Raw genomic sequence first — 19,006 nt, 5'->3', positions numbered from 1 at the left:
TATTTTGCCAGTGTCAAAATCCTCTTCTAGGCAGCAGTATATCCCTGTTCGCTTGAAGTCAAATTCCAAACATCCTCTTCAATAACTTTTAAGAATATACTTTTTAAGACATTTAAAGACATTCCTTTCTTTACCTTTCCTTTTCACTTTTTATGTCTCTCTATTTTTCTGCTTCTTTTTCTTTCTAAAATGCTTTTTTTCCCCCACACCAGCATAACATATGAAACTGTTTAGAAAGGGCCTATTGACAATACAGACTGTATGTACTGCTTCTTGTGGTCTTAGTTTTGTAATGTGTTGCATTTTCAATGTGATCAGATTTCCTTCATCTTTTTGAGCAAGCAGTAGCAGCCAGGAAAACCACAGCGAGACAAAAAAGGTGCTACGTGACAGTCCACATTATTTGATTTATACACCATAGATCTGTATACTATATAAATTCTATCATACTGCCGCTGTAATTTAATGAAAAATATATTGAATGCTGTTATTAATATGATATCTGCATTTTATTTTTTACTTTTTTCCACATATCAGTAATATTTACTGGCAAGGTCACACAAACACAATCTAGAGACACAATAGAACATATAAAAAAATGTAAAAATTGATCATTTTGTTTTCAAATTAGTTTATATTACGCTGGGGTAAACTTTTTTTTTTCCCCCATTTTATTAAATGGTTTTATGCCTCTAGTATTATTATACAGGATTTATATAGCGCCAACAGTTTGCTCAGGGCTTTACAATATAACGGGAGACAATACAACACCAATACAGTTCAATACAAGAGGGTTAGGAGGGCCTGATCCTGGGAGCTTACAATCTAGTAAGTGATCTATTCCTTATATGCTTTGGGGTAGGACTTATGCAGAAAATATTTTTAGCTTTTTTTTTTTAACAGCACTGTCAGAATTTTTCAGGTTCTGCTGCGTGCCATGTCTATTTATCCACAAGAAGGTCATGAAGGCACACATAGAAATGACCAAATGTAAATGTTTTCCATATCGTTAAAGAAACACTGGCATTTCCATTGGAAAGCCTGAGTCCTGCAATGATGGCGATTTGTGCTGCTTTCAGTTCACAACAGTGCAGACCAAGAAATACTACAACTACTAATTACACACTTCTTGTCACGTTGTGGTTATACTAATTTCTCCACTGTATCTATAGAAAAAGCCATGGTTGTCCCACGGGTAGGATATTAAACACATCTGCCTTTTTTAATCTTCATTACATGATGGATTGATGGGACTCGTAATTTACATAGGAAAAATAAAGATGTTTTTGCTTTCGTATTAGCTCAGTGTCAGAAGTGTCTAAAATGCAAGTTTGACAGTTTTTTTCTGTACTTGCTGAAATGTTCTTAACCCAAAAAAATTAAAACTAATTCAGCCACTATATCTAAGGAATGATAAGCTGTAAGGTATAACATTTTCAGAGTTGTTCAGAAGATACTTTAAGCAAGGCCCTAAAGGCACCCGAATTTGGCCTCCCTCCAGCTTGCAGAGCAGTAGAACGTTGCAGTTTCATGAAGCCCCACCAACATTGTAGATTTGTTTTCTGGTTGAAAGGGCAATTTAAAGTTTGTATCATGAACTGCAAAGGTAAGAATACCTCCTCGACTATGCATAACATTGTATTACCATTGTATGTTACAGTCTGCCTTTCTGTGCATGGTTTTACAATTGTGTTTAAAGTAGAACTATGGCCTCCCATTGAAAAAAATTGTTATACAGCACTTATTTATAAGTTCACCTGCGCATACTATTTTCTCTTAGTCCTCCTGCAAAGTCTCACATATACCTGTTGATCCTGCCAGTGAAGTCTACCTATTGCAGCTAACTACACAAAAAATGGCAACCGTCCCAACCTATAATCAGCCTTAGTAAGATGCACATGGAAGGGCAATGCAGATCGCAAACTAACAAAGGATTTCCCAGCCCCACTTACCAGCCAGCCTGCAAAACAACCAATTTGGCCCTGTCTAACAGTTTGCGGTAAAAACAGAGGGTTTTGTTTGCACACATTTTCAAATACATGTGTAAGCCACAGTCCCACATCAAGGGTCTTCTGTATATAAGGGCAAGTGTGCCTGAAGGAGCCCATCCCTCCTTAACGGCTTCCCGTCCACCCTATAGTAGAAGTACTGCTACAGGGCGGCACAGGTGCGCAAAATCACATATATGTATATATATATATACGTGATTTAGCATTTATGGGTGGGGAGGCAGGTGCGAGGTGCGTACGCACCCTACCCACACTGCCTTTCGCGACCGCGGCTGTCAATCGCTGGGTCCCGTCCGTTGATTACCCGCTGGCACCCGGTAATTGCCGAGCATCTGTTTGTAAACAAAACCGTTCTCTCCCCTGTCAGCTCCTGCACACTGCTTTGCATGGCTGTGCACAGCACAGCCATGCAAAGTAGTGTGCTTACAGTGAAGCACACAGACTGAGCCCCTATTAAAATGGCACACAACACTCAGTTAACCCTTTGATTGCCCCACATGTTAACCTCTTCCTGCCCAGTTCCATTAGTACAGTGTCAGAGCTTTTTATTAGTACTGATCACTGTATTGGTGTCACTGGGGATGTCAGTGACACCAAGTCAGTTCCCCCCAGTGTCAGAATGCCACCGCAGTCCCGCTATAAGTATCTGATCACCACCATTACTAGTAAAAAAAAAAAATTCCAGTATATATACACCGCCATTTGTAAATGCTATGACTTTCATGTAAACCAATTAATTTACACGTATTGGGATTTTTTTTTAGTAAAGACATGTAGCAGAATACATTTTAGCCTAAATTTTTGACGAAATTTGATTTTTAAATTTTTTTTACTGGACATGTTTAATAGCAAAAAGTCAAAAATATTGTTTTTTTCTCAAAATTGTTGGTCTTTTTTTTTTTTATAGCGCAAAATATAAAAACCGCACAGGACATAAATTTCAATTGGGTGCAGCATTGCATGACCGCACAATTGTCAGTTAAAGTAAAGCAGCACTGTAATGCAAAAAATGGCCTGGTCATGAAGGGGGGTAAATCCTCTAGAGGGCAAGTGGTTACAGGTACAGGGATGCGTATCGTGCCCAGCTATACCAAAATAACAGCAAAGGCATCCAGTGCGTCCCTGCATGCAAATTAGCGAACTACAAAAAAAATGGCAACCATCCCAACCTATAACCAGTCTTAGCAGTAAGATGCACATGGAGGGGCAAAGCACAGCACAAACAAACAAACAAAGGATTTCCCAGCAACACTTACCAGCCAGCCTGCAAAACAACCAATTTGGCCCTGTCTAACAGTTTGTATTAAAAACAGAGGGTTTTGTTTGCACACATTTGCAAATATATGCATAAGACACAGTCCCACGTCAAGGGCTCTGTATATTGTGAACCTAACTAAAATTTGCAAAGCATCCATAGTAGCAGCACATGTATAAATGGATAGGTTAAGGGCAGGTTTTGTTTGCACACATTTGCAAATACATGCATAAGCCACAGTCCCACACTAAGTGTCTCTGTATATTGTGGACCTAACTAAAATTTGCAAAGCATCCATAGTAGGAGCCAGGGGCGGACTGACAACTCATGGGGCCCCAGGCAATAGGGGATCATGGGGCCCCTGTGTCCTTGCCCAAACTCAAAAAAGCCTATGAAAAAGGTACCGGGGGCATCTCATGGGGCCCCCTACTGATCCCGGGCCCTCGGGCAGTGCCCGAGTTTCCAAATGGTCAGTCCGCCCCTGGTAGGAGCACATGTATAAATGGATAGGTTAAGGGCAGGTGTGCCTGGAGGAGCCCATGCCTGGTATAGCTGGGCGTCATGTTAGTCCCTGTACCTTTTAAGGAGGGATGGGCTCCTCCAGGCATACATATTGCAGCTCCCTGGGATTGTGCGGCAACAATGCTGCCCTGCTCCTGAATTCAGTGCAGAGTTGCCACTCTCATGTAGGTTGTGTCTGCTTGCACCACACTGGGATAAAAAATGGGGCATGACTATCAGCATTGCCACTGCTGATTCACAAGTCCGCAGCTTGTCAATCAGCCCCTGGCTGCAGCTAGTCATGCCCACTAGATTGACAGCACTGACTTTGTTGACTTGGTTGTTGAAACCCTCCCACTATCAGCTGTGGTGCCTGGGAAGGTCGTGGATGATTCCATGCCGGGCTCTGCATGTATAAGTGATTGGGTCAGACAGCTGACAGTTGGGAGAAAAATGCAAGCAAACGTGGCTGTTATAGCAGCTGCCATAATAGTGATGTTAGCAGCAGCAAAAGAGTTAAAGACAATACAGTGGATTCAGTACTGACTAATATGCAGATTAGAAGTTAACATTTAAATCTGACTTCATTTGCTGCATACTTGTTCCATGTCAGTGACTCAGAATGTATTGAAGCTGAAGGAAGACAGGAATGAGACCAGCATCTCCAAATTCAATGCTAAATTTAAAACAAATAAAGCACCAGTGCTAACTAATGTCTTTCAAATGCGAGTTTCATGTTTCATTACATCTCAGCACTGCTGATCTCTTGCAGCCTCTTTGCAGCCACTTTCTGTCTAAATGGTTGCACACCAGCAATGGTTGTATGGTGCATTGCAGAGTGGGTTTCCTGATGATAACATCACAGTGTTAAAAAAAAAAAGCCACATGTATTCTCCATCAAAAGCCTATGTAACCTTAACAACGCAAAGGCATAATTGAAAGACGGGGACAAAGCGTTGTCACCACACACCAGGAAGTGCCTGAACAAGGAACTTTATTATAGGATCAGCAGGTATATTAATGAAAGCTGAAGAGTTCAAATATATGAACTGGCTTTTGAAAGCATACTAACATGTTAACACTTCTATGAGATTCTAGTTATTGGGATTACATATGCTTCAACTCATCATGAATGCAAACTATAGGTCAACGCACCCTTAATGAAGTGCTATGTATTGTAATCGCCAAGTTCTGTTGATAGCAGTGGATCTTCTCGTGTCTATGAGTTTTATTCCCTGTAGAAAAAGGTTGCAAAATGCATGATGACATACAGTATCTGTGAGCCACCCTAAACATGCATTACCCTTACCTTAGTGCAGGTTCATTAATGTTCTACTTTCTGTTTACATTGTATTGCCTTTTACTTTACTTTGATCTTCTGAACTTTACATTGTTTCACAATGATCTGTCTGACCATTTGAGTCTGGAAGCTCAGCAACCCACATTACAGAATAACCTCACTGTGGAGTGCTGAATTTTTTTTTCAAGCAATGAGAATAGTGAAATAAACTTGCTATGCATGACGTTCTACACGCTTCTACAATCTTCTGAAACATATCTTCCTACCACAGCTCTGCAGAAGGTTTCATCCACAAGCTGATAGCTTTCTTCTCTTCCTTGTGAAAATGGAGACCTGCGATAATGAATCGTCCTCTCAGCAACTTATGGAGACCTCCACTGAAATGCTTACTTACTGCAAGAGCAAGGAAGATGAACTGCTAAAGATGGAGATGAGCCCATTGCAAGATGCCAGTGGCCAAAAAGAAAGTACGGTGTTGGCCATACCATCTGACCAACGTCCTGTGCAAGATCACTTAATCTGGTCTATATTTAACACCATCTACATGAACTTCTGCTGTCTGGGATTCCTTGCACTCATTTTCTCAGTCAAGGTGAGAGTTTGACATCTGCATCTTAAAGTGTATCTTTATTTTTGAATGGTGGTATAAAAACCCAACTCCAGGGAAAAAAAAAATTCTGCACCGGTTAGGGACAGGGGAGAAACTCTAGAACAGTGGTTCTCAACCTTCCTAATGCCGCGACCCTTTAATACAGTTCCTCATGTTGTGGTGACCCCCAACCATAAAATTATTTTCGTTGCTACTTCATAACTGTAATTTTGCAGTGGGAGTAGTGCCACGTCATTGGTGTCAGTGGGAGGAATAGTATCCCATCACTGATGTCAATGGGAGGAATAGTGTCCCATCATTGGTATCAGTGGTAGGAATAGTGCCCATCATTGGTGTCAGTGGTAGGAATAGTGCCCCATCATAGGTGTCAGTGGGGGGAATAGTGCCCCGTCATAGGTGTCAGTGGGGGGAATAGTGCCCCGTCATTGATGTCAGTGGGAGGATTAGTGCCCCGTCATTGGTGTCAGTGGGAGGAGTAGTGCCCCGTCATTGGTGTCAGTGGGAGGAGTAGTGCCCCGTCATTGGTGTCAGTGGGAGGAGTAGTGCCACGTCATTGGTGTCAGTGGGAGGAATAGTGCCCCGTCATTGGTGTCAGTGGGGGGAATAGTGCCCCGTCATAGGTGTAAGTGGGGGGAATAGTGCCCCGTCATAGGTGTCAGTGGGGGGAATAGTGCCCCATCATAGGTGTCAGTGGGGGGGGGAATAGTGCCCCATCATTGGTGTCAGTGGGAGGAATAGTGCCCCGTCATTGGTGTCAGTGGGAGGAGTAGTGCCCCGTCATTGGTGTCAGTGGGAGGAGTAGTGCCTTGTCATTGGTGTCAGTGGGAGTAGTGCCACGTCATTGGTGTCAGTGGGAGGAATAGTGCCCCATCATTGGTGTCAGTGGGAGGAATAGTGCCCCATCATTGGTGTCAGTGGGAGGAATAGTGCCCCATCATTGGTGTCAGTGGGAGGAATAGTGCCCCATCATTGGTGTCAGTGGGAGGAAAAGTGCCCCAACATTGGTATCAGTGGGAGGAATAGCGCCCCCATCACTGGTGTCAGTGGGAGGAATAGCGGCCCCATCGTTGGTGTCAGTGGGAGGAATAGCGGCCCCATCGTTGGTGTCGTGGGGGGAATAGTGCCCCAACGTTGGTGTCAGGGGGAGGAATAGTGCCCCATCGTTGGTATCAGTGGGAGGAATAGCGCCCCCATCACTGGTGTCAGGGGGAGGAATAGTGCCCCATCGTTGGTATCAGGGGGAGGAATAGTGCCCCATCATTGGTATCAGTGGGAGAGGAATAGTGCCTCATCGTTGGTGTCAGTGGGGGAGGAATAGTGCCTCATCGTTGGTGTCAGTGGGGGAGGAATAGTGCCCCATCATTGGTGTCAGTGGGGGGAGGAATAGTGCCCCATCGTTGGTGTCATTTCGGGGAGGAATAGTGCCCCATCGTTGGTGTCAGTGGGGGCAGGAATAGTGCCCCATCGTTGGTGTCATTTGGGGGAGGAATAGTGCCCCATCGTTTGTGTCAGTGGGGGGAGGAATCGTGGCCCATCGTTGGTGTCAGTGGGGGGAGGAATCGTGCCTCATCGTTGGTGTCAGTGGGGGGAGGAATAGTGTCCCATCGTTGGTGTCAGAGGGAGGAATAGTGCCCCATCATTGGTGTCAGTGGGAGGAATAGTGCCCCATCATTGGTGTCAGTGGGAGGAATAGTGCCCCATCATTGGTGTCAGTGGGAGGAAAAGTGCCCCAACATTGGTATCAGTGGGAGGAATAGCGCCCCCATCACTGGTGTCAGTGGGAGGAATAGCGGCCCCATCGTTGGTGTCAGTGGGAGGAATAGCGGCCCCATCGTTGGTGTCGTGGGGGGAATAGTGCCCCAACGTTGGTGTCAGGGGGAGGAATAGTGCCCCATCGTTGGTATCAGTGGGAGGAATAGCGCCCCCATCACTGGTGTCAGGGGGAGGAATAGTGCCCCATCGTTGGTATCAGGGGGAGGAATAGTGCCCCATCATTGGTATCAGTGGGAGAGGAATAGTGCCCCATCGTTGGTGTCAGTGGGGGAGGAATAGTGCCCCATCATTGGTGTCAGTGGGGGGAGGAATAGTGCCCCATCGTTGGTGTCAGTGGGGGGAGGAATAGTGCCCCATCGTTGGTGTCAGTGGGGGGAGGAATAGTGCCCCATCGTTGGTGTCAGTGGGTGGAGGAATAGTGCCCCATCGTTGGTGTCAGTGGGTGGAGGAATAGTGCCCCATCGTTGGTGTCATTTGGGGGAGAAATAGTGCCCCATCGTTGGTGTCATTTGGGGGAGAAATAGTGCCCCATCGTTGGTGTCAGTGGGGGCAGGAATAGTGCCCCATCGTTGGTGTCATTTGGGGGAGGAATAGTGCCCCATCGTTTGTGTCAGTGGGGGGAGGAATCGTGGCCCATCGTTGGTGTCAGTGGGGGGAGGAATCGTGCCTCATCGTTGGTGTCAGTGGGGGGAGGAATAGTGTCCCATCGTTGGTGTCAGTGGGAGGAATAGTGCCCCATCATTGGTATTAGTGACACCAATGATTGGGCACTATTCCTCCCACTGACACCAATGATACTTACCTTGCTGACCCCTGCTCCAGCCTGGGCTCGCTCGCTCCCTCCCTCTCCCATGGTACAGACACTTACCGGTCAGCTTTCTTCCTTCTCCGGCCGCTCTCCTCCTCTTCACTCGCTCGATCTTCACGGTGCCGTTCGGCTCCTCCTCTCCAAGCTCCACCTCCTCGCCGGTGATTGGCCACCTGTGTGCCTCTCCTGAGCTACAGTTCCGGCGGCCAATCACCGGCGGGGATTGATCCCGAGGGTGTGTCCAGATGACAGGGGCGGCATGTCATCCCGCCCACACCTGGAGACGGATAGAGCAGCGGTGTCTCGGTTCCTAAGACCATCGGAAATATGTGTTTTCCGATGGTCTTAGGCGACCCCTGTGAAAGAGTCGTTCGACCTCCAAAGGGGTCGCGACCCCCAGGTTGAGAACCGCTGCTCTAGAAGGTCTTTATTGTTATTGACTAATTTGAAATGATTTACTCTCACTTCTGTTTAATACCTTGGACTGAAAGTGAGTGGAGTCCCCCAATGGGCTGACAACAATAAAAACTTGACAAAGGTTCTAACTCTTACCCATTCTGCTGGATTAAGTTTGTAATGCTGTCTGTGAGCATGATAGGAGATTTAAACTCACTTCCCATTATGACACCTATTCCATGCACAGGAAGTGAGGATAAATCTACCCAGTAAAGACAAAGATATCTATGAAAGCCTGGGAGAATTTCTAACATTTTCCCACTGTATCCAAAGTTTATCTTTAATATACAAGTCTGACCATCATCTAAAGTCTAAAGTAGACACCCAATGATGACTACAATTACATATACAGTATATGCCTGATAATATGCCTGATAAGCCCGTGTGTCCCTCTCTGATTTAGTCTTACATTGTTACTGCGGTCCAACTTCCTTGACTTCATGGCTAAGCTCCATTGACTGCCATGCCACTGTGCTGTAGAAGTTCTAATGCTAGCCACTATAGCAGTTTCATTGGACAATGGAATAAGAATTGGCCGGACTTAGCCATGAAGCCAAGGAAGTAAGGCACCTGTAACAAAACTAGGAAAGAGGTTAAATTGGGACTCTAAAGCAGAACTAATTTTCTTTGTGCGTAGATTAACTTTTGCCATAACATACATGAACATTGTGGCATACTTACTGGTCAATGTGCCTACTTCCAGTAGTGGAAGGTCATGGCTGCAATTGCTGCTCTGTCTGCCATCACCACTGCGTTGTCCCTGGCAGGCAGCTCTATATTTTATTTTGTGTCCTCGCAATTTTGTCAAGTGGAATTTAGGTTCTGCCTATACAGTTTTTGTAAGTTACATAAACAAAATGTACAGTGAAGGAAATAATTATTTGATCCCCTGCTGATTTTGAATGTTTGCCCACTCACAAAGGAATGATCAGTCTAAAAATCAAATGGTAGGTGTATTGTAACACAGAGACAGAATAGCAAAAAAAAATTAATAAGAAATGCATGTCTAACAAATTATGCACTGATTTGCATGTTCATGAGGGAAATAAGTATTTCATCCCCTATCATTCAGCAGGATTTCTGGCTACCAGGTGTCTTTCATACAGGTAACAAGCTGAGATTAGAAGCAGTCTCTTAAAGGGAGTGCTGCTAATCTCATTTTGTTACCTGTATAAAAGACACCTGTCCAAAGGAGCAATCAATCAGATTCCAAACTCTCCACCATGGAAAAGACCAAAGAGCTCTCCAAGGATGTCAGGGACAAGATTGTAGACCTACACAAGGCTGGACTGGGCTACCAAACTATCACCAAGCAGCTTGGTGAGAAGGTGACAAAAGTGGTGCAATCATTCGCAAATGGAAGAAACACAAAATAACTGTCAGTCTCCCTAGGTCTGGTGCACCATGCAAGATCTCACCTCGTGGAGTGTCAATGATCATGAGAACAGTGAGCAATCATCCCAGAACTACATGTGAGGATCTTGTCAATGATCTCCAGGCAGCTGGGACCACAGTCACCAAGAAAACAATTGGTAACACACTACGCCGACAAGGATTGAAATCCTGCAGTGCCTGCAAGGTCTCTCTGCTCAAAAAAGCACATGTCCAGGCCCATTTGAAGTTTGCCACTGAACATCTGAATGATGCAGAGGAGGACTGGTTGAAAGTGCTGTGGTCAGATGAGACCAAAATTGAGCTCTTTGGCATCAACTCAACTCGCCATGTTTGGAGGAGGAGGAATGCTGCCTATGAGCCCAAGAACACTATCCCAACTGTCAAACATGGTGGTGGAAGCATTCTGCTTTGGGGGTGTTTTTCTGCTAAGGGGACAGGACAACTGCACCGCATTAAAGGGATGATGGATAGGGCAATGTACAGTCAAATCTTGGGTGAGAACCTTCTTCCCTCAGCCAGGGCATTGAAAATGGGTCATGGATGGGTGTTCCAGCATGACAATGACCCAAAACACACGGCAAAGGCAACAAAGGAGTAGCTCAAGAAGAAGCACATTAAGGTCGTGGAGTGGCCTAGCCAGTCCCCAGACCTTAATCCAATTGAAAATCTATGGAGGGAGCTCCAGCCACCAAACCTTAATGACTTGGAGAGAATCTGCCAAGAGTGGGCCAAAATCCCTCTTGAGATGAGTGCAAACCTGGTGGCCAACTACAGGAAACGTCTGACCTCTGTGATTGCCAAAAAGGGATTTGCCACCAAGTACTAAGTCATGTTTTGTGAAGTGGATCAAATACTTATTTCCCTCATGAACATGAACATGCACATCAGTGCATAATTTGTTAGCAGGGGCGAACTGACCATTTAAGCACTTGGGCACTGCCCGAGGGCCCTGGATCAGTAGGGGGCCCCATGAGATACCCCTGGTACCTTTCATTGGCTTTTTCATAGTCTTTTTTGGGTGTGGGCCAGGACACAGGGGCCCCATGATCCCCTATTGCCCAGGGGCCCCATGAGTTGTCAGTCCGCCTCTGTTTGTTAGACATGCATTTCTTTTGAATTTTTTTGTTGCTATTCTGTCTCTCAGTGTTACAATACACCTACCATTCTATTTTTAGACTGATCATTTCTTTGTGAGTGGGCAAACATTCAAAATCATCAGGGATTCAAATGCTTATTTCCTTCACTGTATGTGTCTTCTAAAAAATGGATCAAAATTGATCAAAATTAAGCTGTACTCAAAAGTACACAACAGGAAAGAAGCCACACACCAATGATGTTGGATCACATCGAGCACACTGCACCCCCCCCCCCCAGGACCGCCCCTCTTTAATGTTTCACCCAATACGGGCTTGATCAATCCCCATGGGGGACTTTGTCCCCCATTTCTGCACATCTGTCCCATAGTTCCCTATTTACCAAAGCAATGTTAGTGGACTCAAATAATTTATATACAGTTAATGGGCTGACATAGCTAGATATTGTATAAAGGAAAGTCTGTGTGTTGGGTAGGTGCAGTATGTCCCAGCAACCGGCCTCTTCCTTCTAAAGCTGCGGCTCCAGCAAGAGTTCCCCCCCTCTGTCTCTCCACATCGTGGTGACGTCATCCAGGACGCTGGGACGTCGGGTAAACGTGGTCCCTGCACTGACAGGCATTCTACTCCACTGCTTCCCTCTGAGCGGACGGGCCGTCCATCTTGGAACCTGGCTTCCTAAAGCCACAGGCTGGTTATTTATTATTGTTTTACCATATGACTTATTAAAGACACACCTCCATACAAGGTGTATTATTTCTATCACAAAACTACACAGCGCCTGGCTCCTGTTCATATCATGCAGTATGTATAGTGTGTTGGCAGTAAACATACAGAGGCCTGGAGTGCAGTAACTGATGTATTGAAGAACTTGTAAACAGTACAACAACCCAGTGGGGAAGCTCAGCTGACCTGGAACTTACAGTCAATGCAGCGGAGAGTCAGCGGTAATAGGCCCAAATTGAAGACAGCACTTTATTCCCTACAATATACAGCGCTCCTATAGTCAATAAAAAATTATTTTTATCTTATGTCTCTAAAAAAAAAACAATAAATATAAAGTGCTCTATAGTCCATAAGGTGCAATATAAAGTTCTTCAACAAATGCAGTTCATTATTTGTTTTCTTCCATATGTGCAAATAAAAGTGTTTCATGCAAAGAAACCGATGTAAACTTCAGTCTTATTGCTTCAATATTGCCTTCAGTGTTTTGCACTCCAGCACTGTGCACCACCATCATTTCGTAAAAATCACCAGACAGCCCTGAACTTCTCACTTAAGAGTTGGTCTAGATGCTCTTTGTTATGGATTCCCTAATCTGATATAACTACCCCAGGGATGCCTTTCCTCTTTCAAAGTGTCCCCAGGAAAATCATTGTATTGGAAAGAGGAAAGGTATTCCTGGAGGAGTTCTATCAGATTGGAGAATCCATGACAAAGCACATCTTGACCAACTCCTAAGTGAGAAGATCATGGCTGTCTGGTGATTTTTCCGGAATGGTGGTGGTGCACAACAGTGGAGTGGATAACACTGAAGGCAATATTGAAACAATGAGATTGAAGTTTACACCGAATTCTTTGCGTAAAGCACATATGGAAGAAAACAAATAATAAACTGCACATTTGTTGAAGAAGCACTGTACATTGCATCTTATGGACTATAGAACATTTTATAGTTATTGTGTTTTCACAGAGGCATAAGATAAAAAGTTTTTTGTATTAACTATAGGAACACTGTATATTGTAGGGAATATTATTGAAGCACATGGTTGTGTGAAATACAGCAGCTGGAGTATAGGGGTTGTGTTCATGGTAGGTGTTAATAGTTAAAATTGAAGACAACACTTGCCAAGGGGGGTGGAACATGGCCTGGCTAGTCCAAACCAAAATAGAGCTTGCCAAAATGTAGGCGTAGGCCCTGAGGTATCCCTACTCCTCTAGAACCTGTCCCTACCGCTAGTGCAAACCTGGAAGAAAACTGGGTAATGATGGAATCCCTGTCAGTGGTGACAGGGCACCTCTGGAGGGATCCATTCTAAAGGTAAGTCTGACATACTGTGCTAGTATGCAGTGCACAGTAGCACATTATGACGTAAACCTGGGGGGGTTGGGAATTTTTTTTTAGCTTTACTACCGCTTTAAATGCTTTTGAATTCCATATACACCAAATTTCCTTTTGTAAAATTAATTTATCCTCACCACCCCATCGTTTGTTAGGGAACATTCTGTCAATAGCCCAGTTTTCAAACCTTCTGTATTTAGGCAGGTGCAATTTTCCCTGCCCTCTGTAAGTGGTGCTGTGTTGCTGACCGATTTACACAGGGAATGGAGGATAAGAGGAACATTGTTCCTCTGCAGCTTTTGTTGGGGTCATCAGAGGAACAATAGTCTGATTGGACGCTGCAACACTGAATGCCCATCCATCTTTAGTGGGGGCAAAACTAATAAATAGCAGAGCCCTGCTGCAGTTGGCACACAGTTATGAAGTGGGTAGAGTGGGGACAGGATTCCTCCTGGATAGGGACAGCTTAGTTAGCTTAGGGAGAGTTTCCTGACAGGGAGGGACAGACTAGGGGCACCACTCCTGGCTTCACTGTGTCTTGGACTCTAGTGCTGTGATAAAGTTCTGCAAGTAGCTCCTCCAAGTGCGTTACACTGCTATATAATAGCCACCCCTCAGCTCAGATGTTGCTCCATTAACGTAAGCCATATCAAAGTGACAATCTGACTACTCCAATGTGCGCTAACATTGTTGAGAGCTTCTGATCCTGTGTTGACTGTGTTCCTAAAACACTGATACCATAATGTTTGGAACTGTTAAGTCCAGTACCTTGCCGTTGTTCTCCATGTGGTTTTTGTACCTTTATCTAATTATTGTGCCACTTTACTTGGTTTCTGTATGCCATTCTTCCATGTTGTCTACTGGGCCTTCCCACAACTCCAACTCCAGTGCTGGGAGAAGGTCAATCAGCGCTCAGGGGAAAGATGCCAAACTGTGAACCCCCCCTTCCTGTTCATGATATGCAAGCTTAGGGGATCCTATGCCCAGCAGTCACTTGTGTGTCAAAATCACTGCTGTTCTCATTACTCCTGTCACCCTTGTAACAGAAAAAAGCCCCCCCCCCCCATCTGTACAGAAAACCATTGTGCCCAGGGCAGCCGCCCCTCCCACTTACCCCTTGTCCCGGCCCTAATAGTGCATATGTATTGTATTTAAGTATGAATGTGAACATTGTAAGCGTAAATTTAGTTTGGAACATTTTGTTCTTTTTTGAGCACAAAAATATGGTTGAATTGCTGAATTGTTACACAGAAACAGAAGTTTCACTCCAACCGAGGGGCAGCATTATTTTGAAATATAGTCCATTGGGATTATTTGGTTTTGAAATAGTTTTTAAATGTGTTAAATATTAATAAATATATGTAAAACAAAGTGCAATCCTCTAAAATGTAATTTCCATCTTGGTAAGATATTGTTTGAATTGACATTGGTACTTTAGTAGTCACTATGAATAGGGAACGGGTATACTTTGTATTACATTTGCAAGTGACTCTGTATCCAAGTATACTTGGGAGACCCCAGTGTGGACTGAATAGCATCTGGACTATTTTACTCATAATGAAAATGGTGAAACACGTTTGTACAATGTATTCACAAATTACTAGTGCAGAGCAACTCTCTAAATTAATAATTGTTAGAAAACATAAATACTCCTGTGAAAAACATATACAAATGATAAATAAAACAAATTGAATGAGCGCAACTAAATTAATAGAGTAAAAAAGTAAGGATAATAATAAATTAACAAGCTGCTAGCATAAAAGGTATTCCTCAGCACCTCAGTAACAGATCTAAAACATAGAATATGCAGCGCTAGATGTTATGTGAAACTATGATAAGTTTAGTAATAAATGAGAATAATACAGTCCCAAATGAAGAGTCCTCAAAGACAGAAGTAATATATATCAAAAATGCTCCATGCAGTGATCAAAAAAGTCCACAAGGTGGGCAAACTGGTCAAGTGAAGAAATAACAAATTCCTTGTAGTAATGGTTTTATAATGCGCTTACCAGAACTACATACAAAATGCGCGTTGTATGTATACACTCTGTAAAGGACATCAGGGTCTGGTCACTGGTATGCTGTCATCAAAGCGCCCTAGCAGACTCCCAGAGATGATAACAAGACACGCTCCCGGTCCACCTCAGGACTCACCAATGGGTCACCAATGGGTCCACCGTCGCTCAGACTTCGGATGTCGATCCACCTTAAGGAGGCTCGTGCAATAACAAGCCAGGGAGGCAAGATAGTGCTCTCCTCAACCGCCTCCTTTCACAATCCCAGCTTGTTATTGCACGAACCTCCTTAAGGTGGATCGACATCCGGAGTCTGAGCGACGGTGGACCCATTGGTGACCCATTGGTGAGTCCTGAGGTGGACCGGGAGCGTGTCTTGTTATCATCTCTGGGAGTCTGCTAGGGCGCTTTGATGACAGCATACCAGTGACCAGACCCTGATGTCCTTTACAGAGTGTATACATACAACGCACATTTTGTATGTAGTTCTGGTAAGCGCATTATAAAACCGTTACTACAAGGAATTTGTTATTTCTTCACTTGACCAGTTTGCCCACCTTGTGGACTTTTTTGATCACTGCATGGAGCATTTTTGATATATATTACTTCTGTCTTTGAGGACTCTTCATTTGGGACTGTATTATTCTCATTTATTACTAAACTTATCATAGTTTCACATAACATCTAGCGCTGCATATTCTATGTTTTAGATATACAAATGATAAACTAAAGTATATCACTTCCATGAAAATCTTCTTTAGTAATATTCAGTGATCCTCCACCAAACCAGATGAAAAACCTGCTCACCTCAAGAAAAGAAAATACGCGCTCATCTGGGTGTACTCAACTCCTCAGTCACACTGACATATCTTCTTATCTCCTCTCGCCTTCCACTCACTCTGACATCAGGCCACAATTGATCTCATGAAACAGACCGAAACATAGTGCTCTCTGTATAACACTTTATTGTATCCCCCACTGAAATAACACAGATATAAAAGCAATAAAAGCATAAAATGTGTATCCACATCCAGCTCACCACCCCGCTAGCAAGATAGTGGTGGCATGGAAAGGCGTGAGGAAGCCCTGAGAGGGGGCGCAACGTGTCTAGGAAGGAGGAGCTGGTACTGTGTTACCACGCAGCCACTATCTTGCTAGTGGAGTGGTGAGCTGGATGTGGATACACATTTTATGCTTTTTTTATGTTTTCTAACTATTATTAATTTAGAGAGTTGCGCTGCACTAGTAATTTGTGAATATATTTAGATTGTGAGGTGGGATCCACTGTTTTTGTGTTCAGCAAGCAACAAAGGGGTATATAATAGTATTTAGGATTTAGGTGGGGAGAGTGATTGCACTGATTGATCTATCCGTTTGTAGAATCAACCAGGAGAACATGTGACAGGGTGACAACACAAGAGCTCAGTTGGGAAACAGTTGTCACCTTATATAGATAAATCGTGAACAAAGAACTTCATGGCAGGATCACCAGGTAATCTTTTAATGAAAACAGAATAAAAGCAACATTTGGGATCACATTTACAAACTAAGGACTTGTGTCAACAGGCTTTTCCTTACATTAGTGGAGTTTTTAATTTCCATGCAAGTTTGTGGGAATGCAAAACTCCCTTGAAGTAGGTCAAATGCAGATCAGTTGGAGGTCAAATGCAACTGAATTTTGAAGAATCTCGAAAGAGTGCCAAATGGATGCCATTGATAGAATCCCAAAACACGTCGACACAGGCCTTAAAGCTTTTGAGACTTTATTGACTTGATTTAGATCTAATGTAAAACAGTACTTAATGATTCCAAACTGTGCAATCAATCAATACACCTTAAAAGAGAGGTTTGGGAATTCAATATACCAAACAATCATACTCGCCTAGCTGGATGCTGCATCCCCGAGGAATCAAAGACTGCTGATCACTCAGTTCTCAGTCTTCATTAGCAGAGAGCCGGTGACTGTTAGTCAATGGCTCTCTGCTCTGCCCCTCCAGTGCTCACTGGAGTGCCAGGCTGTGGAGGGAGCAGGAGCAACTGGCTCAGAGTCTCAGCGATGCAGTGAGAGGCTGAGCCAGCTGCTGCTCAGACTTCTAGGTCTATCCTGACATTAAAGTTGGGATCCATCCAGAGTCTAGTGCAGCTGAGTGACATCAGCCATCAGTGGACTTTAGCCCACTGTCAGCTGAATATGGGTCACAGGAATGCAGAACAAAGTGTACTACTGTGACCTACAGGTGAAGTATGGCCAAAAGAGCCTTGGTCCTAGTTCTCCTTTCAACTATTGTGTGCCAAACTATAAACATGCAGTGTTCTCAAACTAGATAAATAGTTATCTACTGGAATATAAGGTACTGGTGATTGCCCTTTAATTATTTTTGTTCTTTTTTCCTTTCAGTCTCGGGACCAGAAGTTGAATGGAAAGCAAAGTGAAGCCAGGCAATACAGCACCACTGCCCGCTATTTAAATATCTTCTCCACTGTACTGACTATACTCTGGTTTTTGATCACAGTGTCTGTCATCATTTATAACTTTGTGCGACTGAAGACTGCAATAAGGAGCTGGCTTGGGTTATAAAGGGTTGATTGAACCATTCATTTGATTGTAGAAGAGTGTAAGGACCGAACAGAAAGTGTAGGAAACAATCAGAATTCATTTTATTGACATCAGGTCAGTACAAGATGGAATATGACTGCTATGGGCAGTGTACTTATCAATTTGCCTCTTCTACTGTTTTACTGAATGGGCTTGAATATACATTTTATATGTTTTGGGGCTCAGATAAATTTGATATAAATAAATTGAAGCGATGCTTCTGCAATATAACCTGTGCCTTTGGCTTAATCTTCAGATATGCTCTTGCTACCTGCAGCCTTTTTATCTCTACATCATGGTGATCTGTGAATGAAGATCTCTTCAAGCCTCTTTCAATAAAAGTGTGTTAAACCCAACAAAAATTGTATATACTGCAGCAGACCAATCTTTTGATTGACTTAACTTGGACCTTCATTGTCAGACTTTTTTCCTTTATTTTCCTTCCATTAAAACACTTTCTGTCCTAGGATGACAACACTCACTCACTGCACTGTATCTGTGGAGGAGCAGCATTACCATCTTAGAACAGGACTGCAGAATACCATTCCCTCTTCTCATTTCCATTAAATAAGGGAGAGGTGTTCTGTATTACATAGGGGTTGGACAAACAATGGAAACACTACATTATTTGCAGGTGTGAAAGTGACAAAACGTTTTGCGTTGAAAGCGGAAGTGATGGAACATTCTTTTGCTTCCGCTGTGTGATGAGACACCTAGCTAACAGGTGGCAAGCCTCACTTACGTCATTCACTGCATGCACTGCTAGTAATATGATGTTATGTCAGAGCTTACTGAGCTTCAAATTGTTGGTGCCCACTTGGCTGGTGCCTCTGTGACTGAAGTTGCCAATTTATTTGCCGTGTTGCAAGGTACAGTATCAAAGGTTATGACGCATATTCAATTGACATGGTCCACATGGTCAATGGACTGAAAGAGACAATAGGACATTGTGCAAGATTGGGACCAGGAACAAAAAAAATAACTGCTACAAAAGTGAATGCAGAGCTCAATCTCAGCCTTTATGGGACAGATGATTCAATGAATGGATGCCTTAACAAGTGTAATAATGCAGGTTTAGGAGTGTACCCTGCCTTATTAATTGTGCTAATGTAGGTGTAATCATTTTATAGTAGAG

The 19,006-nt window shown here is 43.7% G+C and overlaps 1 protein-coding gene and 1 long non-coding RNA gene across 2 annotated transcripts; one reads left to right on the top strand and one right to left on the bottom strand.

Annotated features, from left to right (window-relative positions):
• Positions 1-4,741: 4,741 nt before the first annotated feature.
• Positions 4,742-5,526, bottom strand: LOC149444023 (uncharacterized). The gene is made up of 2 exons (XR_016306572.1): positions 5,075-5,526; positions 4,742-5,000 (listed from the first exon to the last, which is right to left on the bottom strand). It is a non-coding gene; the product is annotated as an uncharacterized LOC149444023 (long non-coding RNA).
• LOC149444022 (interferon-induced transmembrane protein 1-like) lies at positions 5,165-18,102 on the top strand. Its single transcript, XM_089654987.1, has 2 exons — positions 5,165-5,657; positions 17,674-18,102. Exons 1-2 carry the CDS (start codon positions 5,391-5,393, stop codon positions 17,851-17,853), a joined length of 447 nt encoding a protein of 148 aa, XP_089511113.1. The 5' UTR covers positions 5,165-5,390; the 3' UTR covers positions 17,854-18,102.
• Positions 18,103-19,006: the final 904 nt, after the last annotated feature.

This window comes from Staurois parvus, unplaced genomic scaffold, assembly GCF_062004578.1.
Source record: "Staurois parvus isolate SC_StPar_1 unplaced genomic scaffold, SC_StPar_1.0 ptg000818l, whole genome shotgun sequence".
Lineage (NCBI taxonomy): Eukaryota > Metazoa > Chordata > Amphibia > Anura > Ranidae > Staurois > Staurois parvus.
This window is presented reverse-complemented; position numbering and strand designations above follow the sequence as displayed.